Source organism: Phycodurus eques, chromosome 5 (genome assembly GCF_024500275.1).
Source record: "Phycodurus eques isolate BA_2022a chromosome 5, UOR_Pequ_1.1, whole genome shotgun sequence".
Classification (NCBI taxonomy): Eukaryota; Metazoa; Chordata; class Actinopteri; order Syngnathiformes; family Syngnathidae; genus Phycodurus; species Phycodurus eques.
The window spans coordinates 3,506,930-3,519,969 of record NC_084529.1 but is presented as its reverse complement, the minus strand read 5'-3'; the positions used below and the strand labels follow the sequence as shown (position 1 = coordinate 3,519,969).

Sequence of the window (13,040 nt, the reverse complement as noted above, 5' to 3'; positions counted from 1 at the left end):
CATTGAGACGACAACACCGAGAGGCGAACTTTCAAAGGAGAAGGTTCAAGAATATTGAGGGCGCGTGAAAGAAGAACATTCCGAGGGCCAACAAGAGAACAAGGAGAGGAGAACTATTCAGAGAAGAACCCATAAATGAGAACATTCTAAAATGCTAGCAGGCTGTCTGATGGACCGAGAAGCTTCTTCATCTTCTTCTTCTCCTTCTTCTTCTTCTTTGTTGTGAAATGTGCTTGCCTCATGCCGTGTTCCCAGAATAGCCGAAAGACTTTGGCGTGTGCCGGTTGTTGTCCAAACTTGAGCCAGCGTCTCCTCCTCCCTGGCATCTCCTTATTGAGGACCAGGAGGAGGAAGGGAGTGCGGGGAGGGGCCCCATCGCCACCGGGGCCCCGCCTCCCGCCCGGCTCCCGGGCCAATGAGGACGCGTCGCGGATCGAGTGTCGCTATAACAGAAGAACATCAACAGCGCGGCAAGTTTGCAGAACCCGACAGCCGCTCTGGGCCAGCGGGGACCTCCACGCTTCACACTTCTTCTTTCTTTTCTTCTGCTAAACTCAGGTAAGACGGTCCAAATCCCAATCCTAACCCCAGGTCTGTAGTCCTCTCGTCCCATAGTGCAGTGATTCCCAAACAGTGTGATCATCAACTATCAAATTTCACTTCATTAGTCCGAATATGATTTCTTGACTCCAACTAATGTATCTTTGATGGTCTATGTACGCCAGCGGTGTGTCGTGAGCCGATATTCCTGGTCCGGGTGCTATTGTCATATGGTCCTGGTCGTGTACCCCCGATTCTAATCCTCCGCTTCTGGTCCTGTGGCGGTCCAAGTGTGAAACGCAAATCTGTCACAGTCAAGTCAGAGTGAGGGTCATGTTGTCAAGTAGACGATGTCAGAGGTTACACCTGTCAGGCAAGTCCACGTCGAGGTTCTAGTAGGACCTCTCGCTTTGATTTTGTGGCTTGCGTTGGAAAATGTGGGCGGTGTCAAGCGGTTGAACTCGCACCGTCGTCTTTGAGCGTTTGGAAGGTGTCCAAGGTCGGTTATGAGGTTCCGGTTGAATTTGTTGCGTGAATTGTTAGGGTACGTCGTCATGTGAGTCCATGTCGGGTCCATTTAGAGAAGGGGGTCACCAACCTGGTAGCCCTCAAGGACCACATGGGTAGCCCGCGGGCCTGTTCTAAAAATAGCTCAGCCATGATATGAAATGTTGTACAAATGTCAAACACTTGAAGAGATTGATCGAAATAAAATGTTACATATCGATATGTATCTGTTTCCAGTCTTGTTAAATGATCATGTGAGAGATCACTGATGTCAATATCATGAATGATTGATAAGAACAACATAGGATTGAAGGTAATTTGTCCAAATTTTACAAGTGTGTACGGAACTGGTAGCCCTCAGGACCCAAGAAGTGGCCCACTGTTTCAAAAAAGCAGCAGAACCCCTGATTTAGAGGTTTGAGGAGAATTGCCTCTGGCGGCGTCACTCCATTGAAAGCTTCCGGTAGGACTTGCACACTTCTCTTTGTTGTGGTGTCATGTGTTGGATTGTTTGGTCAGGGTTAGTCAAGTAAGAGCTTCTAGTCGAACTTCCGGTTGTTGTCTTTGAATGTTTGCTGGCTCAGTCACAGCGTCGGTTTGCTTATTGAGGGATCAACGGCAGATGGTTCCGATGGTTCTGAAGCTGTCACCTTTGCGGGTTTGACGTTCCGCTAGCGTCTATTTGCGAAGCTGCAAACGGGCGTGGCGCGCAGCCACACGGCGGCGGGATCAACACTTTAGCGCCGAGACGGACGGCCAAAATTCTCCAGACGTCAACAAATTCCCGCCGGCAATCGTCAGCGTTGGGGAGGCGGGACGAGAGGACCTTTTACCTTCTGAGGTTTATCCCGAAAGGCGAAGTCAGCGGCGAGCCGTCGGGCGGGGTCGCGACCCGATCGAAGGAGGCCAGCGCAAGGAGACGGCAGGTGGAATGACTCCGAGGAGGGAACCGGATCCTGACACGGCGTCCCGGGAAACCCGAGCCGGGCGGGCGCCGCGCAGCTGCGACTCGGAAATAGACGGAGGAACGCGATAATGGGAAGAATGTGTGCCTAAGCTCCTTTTCTCATTGGATCAACTCCTCACTCTGTCACTCACATGTAGCATCTACGCCATGCGTCGTGACTCCATTCTGTTCTATTAGGACTAATGTGCTCATCTGATTGGATAAACTGTTGCCGGGCATCTTCATCACCATGATCTGATATGATGATCTTTTTCACCCCCACGATACCGTACAGCAGAATTACAATCTATATTCTACGATACTATTCTATTTTATTTTAGTTGAGTCGATTCAATAAGGGCGTTAATCACGTGTGTGTATGTATATATATATATATATATATATATATATATATATATATGTATATATGTGTATATATATATATATATATATATATATATATATATATATATATATGTATATATATATATATATATATATATATATATGACTTTACATTATATTAGGAATAATGTGCTCTCCTCTGATTGGACAAACTGTTGTTGCCAGCCAAGTTAATCACATCCACGATGGTACGATTCGATACAATAAGGTATGATACGGTACGATACGTTGTGATACTCTTCCATTCTAATTGATTTTATTCAAATCGATTAGGTTATGATACGATGTGACAGGATACTTTATTATGACTAATGTGCCACTCCCTCTTTCGATTGGGCAAACCGTTGCCGGGCACGATGTGATGCGATACCATACAATATTTCTGTTACTGGCCATTTTAATCGACAAAATACGATATGCTGCAATATTATGATATGTTGTATTATATTGCATTACACTAATGTGCCTCATTTGACAAAGTGTTGCTGGCTACATTAATCACAGTCACGACACCAGGTGATACAGTTTTATATCATATCATAACTTTTATGTGACTACTCTCGTCTGATTGGATCATCAGTTGCCGGGCATTTCGACGATACAATGCGATATGATACAGTAAATTACATTACGATACGCCACGACATCATTTGATACGATACAATAAGATTATATTTATACAATTTGTATATCATATTTCTTAGTCCCGCAATGAGGGAAAGTGTATCTTTTCAGCAGCAACAGTGGAAACAATCTTATCTTATCTTATCTTATTGCCTGGCAAGTTAATCGGGATGCGATATGATGCAATACGATACCACGCGATATGATGATACCGTATGATATGATATTACGTATTGTATTATATTCAATTACGATTCATGTGCAACTAATCTTTCATCTGATGGGATAAACTGTTGCCAGTCATCCTCATCACAACACGATACAATAAGATACAATATATTATGCGGTAAAACATTACAATAAGATGTGAATGTTACAGTATATATATTCAAAAAACATAAACTTACCTCTGTAAATTAGCATTAACCCATCAACCATTTAGTTTTTTTTTTGTTTTTGCTTGTTTTATGTGTTTGTAAAGCATCTTCGAATTGAACGAAAGCCCCTCTATAAAACAAATGAATTGTTATGATTATGATTATGATTATGATTATGAGGCCTTAGCCGTTAATGTTTGCTGTCGGGGCGCGGTGGTGGATGTCAGCGTCCCGTCTAATTTTAAACTCTTGACAATTTTGCAAACTACAAACGTCTGCAATGCGACACCAGTGGAACACTTGCACATTTTTATGCTGCTTTCGGCGGGGGTGTTGAATGTGTGCGGAGGGGGGCGGGGCTTGCTGGAGTTATTTTGAAGCTGAGCTTGAAATAAAGTCACTTCGACTCAAGTCATCTTCAGTGAAATGAAGCGAGCGCTTCGTCGTGCAAATGCGATGAAATAAATGTCACCTAAGTTTGAATGTGCTCAAGAAAATGTTGTCACATAAGTTCTGATGCGATGAAATACGTTGAGTTCCGTTGTTTGGCTTGCAGGTTGCCACGCCCTCTTTCAACATGTCTGACACCGAAGACTAGTAAGTCCAGCAACACTTTGATTCGTCTTCTTGTCTCCTCTTGTCTCTTTTCCTCCCGTGTCGTCTCGAGTCATTGTCTCCTTTCCCCCTCTTCTCTCTTGTCCCCTTACGTCTCATCTTATCCCCTTGTGTCCGATTTGTTCGTCTGTCATTTTGTCTCCTCGTCTCCTCCCCTCGTGTCCTCTCGTCAGCTTCTGATGTCCTGCGTTCTGATCTCGTGTCTTCTTGTGTCCCCAGCGATCAGACGGAGGGTAAGTAGTGTCGTCTTCATCACGACGGTCCTCAGCCGGCTCTCGTTCGTTCGTTCGTAGCGCCGCCGTCGGCGCATGGGTCCCGCCCGTGTACCCGCATCTGGCACACCTGGGATCTTTTTACTAATTGTCCTTCTGCTCCTTTCTTTGTCGGCCCCGCCGCGAAGAGTACGACGGTAAGACCCTCCCACTAACCGGTTAACGTTTGGCTTTTGTGGCTTTTTCTTGACAAATTAGCGCCACCTGGCCGACCGCCAGCCGCACGTGGACGCCGTCGTCTACCTCTGACTTACCTTTCAACCCCGTAACAGCCTGCGCGAGCCTCGGCCCTCGCCACTTCCCGTCATTTTTTTCTGCAAGTGGTTCTCAAACCGGGGGCCACGAGTTGCAGCTTGGGGGTCTGCAAAATTGTTCGCAATCAATTATTATGTCGTACCTACCGGCGCACCAAGATAAGCAATTCCTCCTCCCTATCGTAGCTTTGGGCCAATTAGAAATTCTGATATGATTGTGACGAATCATCACATAATTCTCAACTCATCTCAGCTCGTCAGTACAGCGCTGACATTAGTCGCTCTTCGCGGGGGTTAAATAATATGAGTTGAGTTCACTGCCACCATACAGCGCTCGTACTTCAAGTCTGCGCTCGTGAGTCAAAGCAACAAATCGGCTGAACAACGATTGTGTGAGAGGTTATAATAAGCGGTATTTCATCACTTTGAGCGACTGTCAAAGGTTGCAAATGTTGGACACCCCCTGACTGGAAGTTATGCTCCCGAGATAACGGACGGAAATTAGCCACAAAGATAAAAAGAGGCGAGATCCCGGAAGATGACATGATCATTCCTGCAAGATCTCCCGTGCGCTGAAAATCTTGAGTCTGCTTGAAGGCGTCCCTGGACCCAAAAAGTTTGAGAACCCCTGCGCTAAACCTGCTTCTCTTTGCCCCCATTAACCGCACGTGGTGTGAACGTAGCGGAGGAGCTAGTAGAGGAGGAGGTAGAGCTGGCCCCTGAGACAGAACCACAAGTACAAGTAGAAGCAGAACCCAAGCTAGAAGCAGAACCTGAGGTAGAACCCCAAGCAGAAGCAGAGGATGAGCCCGAAGGTATGTGGCACGGACGGGGGAGGGGCAGGGGGTGTTCTATTATCCTTTCCCCACAACACATTGTGCGCTCCACTCGTGCTAATGCTAATGCTAACTTACCTTCCTTCCACCTGTCGAAGACACAGCTAGCTTAACGTAAACAAACACACACACATATACACACACACACACACATATATATCTATATATATATATAGATATATATGTGTGTGTGTGTGTGTGTGTGTGTGTGTGTATATGTGTGCGTGTTACCTTATTCTGCCATTTTGTTTCCTTGCTGGGGTTTGTCTTGACAGCTGCTGGCCAACAATCAAAACTTTTGATTAGTTGTAGCAACTGTTACCTTTAAAATTATAATGTAATAATTGATCTAGTCAGTCATTAAATGTGTGCTTGCGTAGATGTAATAAAAGCATCATTATGAAGATGTAAACATTACCAGTGGCTGTCGCTAATGCTAGCATACAGTTAGCAAGGCGCTAGCATCCAAATTGTATCAATCATGTCCTCCAAAAGCACTTTATCATTAGCGTACATGCTACTTGCTGTTCATTCCATTGATTAACCAATAATGACAAAATAATCATCAGAATCAAAGCTGGCTTTTGGTCCTTTTGATGATCTGATCAATATTACAATCGTCAGAAGTAAAGCAGATTTTTTTTTTCCTTGAGTGTCGTCATCAGAATTAAAGCTGTGTTTTGTTTGTTCCTTTAGATCATCTGATCTGTTTTTGATGCTTTGATGATTTACATAATGGAAATCATCAGAGTTAAAGCAGTTTATGTCCCTCATTTACTGATCAGAATTAAAGCTATTTTGTTCCTTTAATGATTTCCAAATGAAAATCATCAGAATTATTGTGGTTTATTGTTCGTTTTGATGATCTGATAATGATAATAATCAGAATGAAAGCTTTTTTGTTACTTTGATGGTCTCACAATAAAAGCATAAGAATTAAAGCAGTTTTTATTCGTTTGACAGTCTGTTCTCTTGATGTAATAATCAGAGGTAAAGCACCCTTTTGGTGATCTGATGGTGACAATTGTCATCAGAATTAAAGCTGCTTTTGTTCCTGTCACCATCTGATAATGAGAATCAGCAAAATAATTCTGTCTGTATTTTTGTATTTTATTTTTTGGTGTAATGACTAACTTATTAGATTTCAAAATGAAAATCCTTAGACCGAAAACTGCTCCTGTTCCTTTGACAAGATGATGAACATTAGTATCAAAAGCTATTTTTATGATCTGATGCTGACAGTCATCATCTGGGTTAAAGCTATTTTGCTCCTGTCATGTCATCATCAGAATTAAAGTTTTTTTGGATTCCTTTTATAATCTGATGCGACAATCACGATCCGAATGAAAGCTGATCCTGTTCCTTTACTGAGCTGATGAAATTGAAGCTGCTGACCTGCCTTTAATGTAGTCACCAGAATTAAAGATGCTTTTGTTCCTTTGATATGGGATGACATATAACAATCATCATCATCATCAGAATTAAAGCTGCTGTCTTTCATGTAGGAAATAAGTGGCTGTTTGGCACAACATGTAACCGAACAAAACAATCGGACCTCAGATTTGTTTCGCCTTCGCCGATCTAATAAGCTAACAACACCATGTTAGCTGCAACGGCAGTGCTAGTCACGCTAACAGCGCTAGTCGCCGCAAAGATGCTTGAACGGCAATCATCGAGACAAAATGGACCCCAGCCTTTAGCTTCTTAGCATTTAGCTCAAATTTGCTTGTGAAACATTTGCTGCTCCCCGTGCGCCGACGCTAACACTTTGATTTTCTATTCTGCTTTTGTTCTGGACGCTTGCTGCATGCAGAGGCCTTTGAAGAGGAAGGTACGTTCTTTTCAAAATAAAACTCGTCATATTCACACTTGGGAGCTTTGCACAATCCAGTCCATAATCTGAAAAAGAGTGTACAAAAAAAAAAAGAGCAAAAAGTGCTCGTGCAGAAAAAGGGTGAAAGAATATGACATGCTAACAACTCCCCACCGCCACCTCGTCAGCTGCATGGCATGAAGTGTCCGGCCAATTGGAGAGGACCCTTGTGATCATGTGACCTTACCTGGCTTGTGGAGAAAGAAGACAAGTTTGGGTTCAAGCCAACGAGAAAGATGCCACACCGTTTGTTAGCGGTTAACCGTTAGCGACATGGAGGAGGAGAGTCATTTATAACTCAGTGAACCCTCGCTATAAAAATGGAAGAAAAGTGTTTATAGTTGCTTATTTTAGTAGTTTGAACCTGAAACCATCATCACAAAACACTTCAAAAGTCACATTTCATTTCCCCAATGTTACCACCCATTCGGGCCACACCAGTCGCTAGCTGCAGCTTTCACCCTACAATCTCAAAAACATACAAAACTTGTTGCTTGAATGGTCTTTTTTAAATGAGAAATTAAAACAAGAACAGGACATTTGCCCTTAATGTGCAAACGATATCATGACAGTGTGATCGTACAGAGTTTTAACTAAAGATTCTGATACAAATCATATTTTTTGTAGTAATCCCTTTTTACAATGATGCACTGCATTACAACACCACCGAAGACACGTTTCCTCCCATTTACGCAGTGTCCCTGAACGCACCTCGCGCACACAGGCTGCTAAACATGAAGGCCGGTTGGCAAAAACGGCGTTGATCCCCGACATCTGAAGCCTCGTATCCGTAGCTACGCTATAGTGTGTTCAGCTGGGCAATCTTGAATGAAAATCAAAGTTTGCTCGAAAACTGTTCGCAGACACCAAAATGAGCGCGTTCTCACTTACGTTCATCAGGCAGAAATGGATGAATGAGTTTAGTTCACGCTCGCAAAGACTATAAAACTAGTTCATGAGCTTTTGTCCGTTGAACTTGTTCAGGTACAACACTGCCCGGCATGTTGTGACACAATGCGGTACTACACTGAAGGCGTGCGGCGCTAAATTCGGACTTGCCTGTAAACTGTCAAAAACCATTAAAAATGCCCGTTTAAAAATCCGCGAGATACGACGGAATGATGAAATGTGATGCAGCGGGGGTTCACTGTCATAATCTTTTCATCTGTTTGCTCCTTTCTTTCCTTTCAACTCTAATCACCACTTCATCACTTTCATGCTTGAGAGACTTTAATAGGTTTGGTTTCTAACAACATTAAATGTACTTGTCACCCCCGCCTCCCCCAACCCCCGACCGCCGCCATCTTGATTTGCTTCCTGCAGAGGAGAAGCCAAAGTTCAAGTAAGTCACACGACTGGGGAACTTACCTTCGATTGACAACAAGAGTAAGAATTAAAGCAAACCCACTCGCTCCTTCCTAGGCCGAGCGCTCCCAAGATCCCGGACGGCGAGAAAGTGGACTTTGATGTAAGTTGGGGCAGAGGAGGGAGGAAGTCACACACAGGATGTGGAAAAGTGGAAACATAGCAAAAACCCATCGCGGTGTTACATCAAGTAAACTTTACAGAAATAAGCATTGTTAACAATATACAATGTCAAGATTGTTCCATACTTGATCTACTGTGTAGACATCAGGGGCTCATGCAAAACTTGTATACAACCTATTAATTTTTTTTTCATTATTTTACTCGGCGGTACAGTGGACGACTGGTTGGCACATCTGCCTCACAGTTGTGAGGACCGGGGGTTCAAATCCGGAGTTGGAGTTTGCATGTTCTCCCCGTCCGTGCCTGCGTGGCTTTTCTCCGGGCACTCCGGTTTCCTCCCACATCCCAAAAACGTGCATTAATTGAAGACTCTAATTTGCCCGTAGGTGTGAATGTGAGCGCTAATGGTTGTTTGTTTCTATGTGCCCTGCGATTGGCTGGCAACCGGTTCGGGGTGTACCCCGCCTCTCGCCTGAAGATAGCTGGGATAGGTTACTACATGATTAATGTTCTATTTTACCAACGGTGAAGAAAATGGATGGATGGATGGATGGATGGATTATTTTACTCTTTTTTTTTTTTACTTTACAAAAAGCAGTTATGAAAATCATTAATAACACTCATCAAAGAGATCCCTCTAACACATTATTGATCAAATATAAAGTAGTAAATTTCCATGAATTAGTTGATTTTAAAACTTTCCTAACAATATTACGAGGCTACTCCCAACTATCTTACGAGTAATTACGCCAAAGTTTAAAAAAAGAGTAAGTTGAAACAGGTTGACAGGTACAATACCTTTAAAATACCAAAACGGAGACCCAAAGTGATGGAAATGAGTATAAAAGTGTGAAGTTAGGGAACAACCTCAAAAAAGAAACGAGCCTCACCCTGTCCCCGATAACCACGCCCCTGATAACCACGTTCCCCGATAACGTCGTCCCCGATAACGACATGCCAGGTAACCCCATCCCCGATAACAACGTCCCCGATAACCAGGTTCCCTGATAACCACATTCCCCGAAAACGACATATAAGCCCGTCCCCGATAACAACGACCGCGCTAACGACGTCCCCGATAACGACGGTGTCGTCGTGTTCAGGATATCCAGAAGAAGCGTCAGAACAAAGACCTGGTGGAGCTCCAGGGCCTGATCGACGCCCACTTCGAGTGCAGGAAGAAGGAGGAAGAGGAGCTCATCGCCCTCAAGGAGAGGATTGTGAGTTAGCGGCGACAAACTCATCACACTCGCAAAAACGCACCGCAAACTCCTTTGGAATGGGACACTTCATTAGGTACAGCCACTCTACAGACATCAACAGAAACAGTCTATGGTTATAAAATGACAAATATTTGTAAATAGATGAATTTCCTTAAATACTATGCATTTTATTGATATACACCTTCACTTTCGTCGATTCATAATGATTGTATTTTTAGTAACGTTTATGCTTTACTCACTAATGGGTGAGTAAAGTATTTTGAAATAAATCTTACTATATTATATTGTTTATCAATTTAAGTCAATAATTTCATCTATTTGTAATGGGTGTTTTTTACATATGGATTTTATTACTATCATTAATTTTGTATTTACATTATTGTTAAGTCAATCATAAATAATAATAAAAAAATGTCATTCACTCTATTCCACGATTCTATTATTCCGCACCAATTCTAATAATAATCATTGTTAGCAATTACCTGTAGATGTCCTCCGATGAAGCGTCCGGTGTGAACATTCGCCAAGTCACGCTGACTCAAACGATGAATCGGGTGCGAGCAAAGATTTGAAGCGAGCGCCTTCGACTCCCCGCAGGAGAAGCGTCGCGCCGAGAGGGCCGAGCAGCAGAGGATTCGCACCGAGAAGGAGAAGGAACGCCAGGCCAGACGCGAGGTCGCGACCCCGCCGGCAAGCCCTCTTCGCCTGACCCCGCCCCCTTCCACTGCATTGTTTTGGGCTGTGTGCAGGACGAGCGTCGGATCAAGGAGGAGGCTGACGCCAAGAGGAAGGCCGAGGAGGAAGCCAAGAAGAAGTCCGCTCTGTCCAACATGGGATCCAACTACAGCAGCCATCTGCAGAAGGTACACACGCGCCGTCACCACGGCAACCGACGCGCACCTCATCCTTTCGTGACCATCTCGAACCACAACTAACCAGAATTTGCGCGGGTGCTAGGATGAGGGCGCCTGGGAAGAACGAGGCAGGCGCTTACAAAATCTTCTCAAAAAATATTCCCACGTTTTATATATATATATATATATGGAAAAGGAAAATGTTCTAAAACATGATTCATCCATTGCAGTGCTGCACTGTACAACGTTTGGCTTTTTGTAGCTGCAGTTCACACTTCAGCCTGCTGGTGGTGCACAATGACAACAATACATTTCCAAATGATTAATCACACGTCAGACTAAGATAAATTGGAAAAGGATGGAGGGATGGATGGATGGAGGGAGGGAGGGACGGACGGACGGATGGAGGCGCTGACATTCGTCCGACATTCCCTCCGCCAGGCGGACCAGAAGCGAGGAGGAAAGAAAGAGACAGAGAGAGAGAAGAAGAAGAAGATTTTGGCCACCAGACGCAAGCAGCTCAACATCGACCATCTCAACGAGGACAAACTCAGGTACTACGCTCAACAGTACACCCAGTACATCCAGTACACCCAATACTGAAAACACAGTTACACACAATACCACATACTGGAATTTCAGGGACAAGATCAACGAATTGTATGAGTGGATGTGCCAGCTGGAGTCGGAGAAGTTCGACCACACAGAGAGGCTGAAGAAGCAGAAGTACGAGGTGAGTGCTACAACAACAACAACAAAACACACGAAAGATGTGAAAAAAAAGAAAAAGAAAAAATGTTCAACTTCAAAAAGCTAATGCTGGCCATGCTCTTTGCACCCCCTACAGGTCACCACCCTGCGCAAGAGAGTGGAGGAGCTCAGCAAGTTGTAAGTAATGTGTGAGCATGTCAGCATGTTGTAACTATTGCGCCGCCGCTGGTCAGGAGGACACATTACAATAATAATAATAATTGTATATATATATACATAATAAAAATGGAATAAATACGTTTTCATTGCATTTGTTCTTGTTTTTTAAATAATTGTTATACAATAACTCTTCAGTCTACAATAATCTTTTATTATAAACAACAGGATTTATGCATTTTATTGTGCAATTATATAAAGCCAGTAGTTGCTAATAAATGGTTAGCCAACTCGCTAGCTTACATCCAGACTGTCAAATAAAATAAGTTTAGAAAAGAAATAGATATATTTTTGCTGTTATAATTATGTTGAGCTTTTTCTTTTTTCAAAGAAAAAAAAAAGCAAGTTGTAATGACATGCTAGCACACATGGGAACATATCGCTAAGAAGAACATATTCTTATAATTATGGAATCATTTTATCGTTACAATTCTGGTCGGATTTTAATGACAAGTTAGTTACCATAAAATATTCACACAAAAGAGGAAAAACAAACAACTCTGAAAACAAGTTTTCATGACATGCTAGCGCAGACACTAACATACTGCTAACACGATAATCCGGTACATACATGTTCATTTCTACTTATTCATATTATTTTGGAGCTAACATTATTAATACTGTAGCAGCACATAAGTTTGGATGCTAACATTCTAACATGGCTTTGTTTTTGTCGTACCACAGCAGCAAGAAGGGAGCCGCCTCCCGCCGCAGGAAGTAGATGCCACCGGTGAACTTAGTTTAGCTGAGAAAAGCCACCGTGTCGTCATCGCCCACCGCTAGCCCCTAGCGGCTAGCTGCTAATGATAGCAATAAAAACACGTTGGACCTCCTCGCTCTCTCGACTGTTTGGTTCTCAGTATTTTTGTAAATAAAAGTTTGACTCTTCAAGAAGACATATTTACGCCTCTTGTCATTCTGTGATGCTAACAGGAAGACGGAAGTTCACATGGTTTCACGTTTATTTTCACTTTCAAACGAAACACACGCTAACACATGACCATGATATGTGTGTGAAGTGTGATATATGATTAGCTTGAAGATTCATTTAAGGAAACAAAACTACGATGCCAAATAAGACTGAAGCTGGCATCTTTAAAACCCATTCAGTTTCACATTTGAGCCAAATGAACACTAATTAGCATTTAGCAATAAAGATTTCATTAAAAATCACAAATATGATGCTAACAGGCGGTACACAAGTATGGGATTTGATTTCATAAATCTTCATAAAGTCATTTAATAAAGTATGGAAAATGGAAATTATCGTATGGAAAAATATTCACGTGTTGAAGTTAC

General features: G+C 43.0%; 1 protein-coding gene across 1 annotated transcript; it reads left to right on the top strand.

Annotated features, from left to right (window-relative positions):
- Positions 1–480: 480 nt before the first annotated feature.
- Positions 481–12,627, top strand: LOC133402585 (troponin T, fast skeletal muscle isoforms-like). The gene is made up of 14 exons (XM_061676489.1): positions 481–558; positions 3,956–3,996; positions 4,234–4,247; positions 5,224–5,355; positions 7,190–7,207; positions 8,573–8,591; positions 8,672–8,717; positions 9,841–9,957; positions 10,558–10,635; positions 10,710–10,823; positions 11,256–11,368; positions 11,457–11,547; positions 11,662–11,702; positions 12,426–12,627. Exons 2-14 carry the CDS (start codon positions 3,977–3,979, stop codon positions 12,460–12,462), a joined length of 840 nt encoding a protein of 279 aa, XP_061532473.1. The 5' UTR covers positions 481–558; positions 3,956–3,976; the 3' UTR covers positions 12,463–12,627.
- Positions 12,628–13,040: the final 413 nt, after the last annotated feature.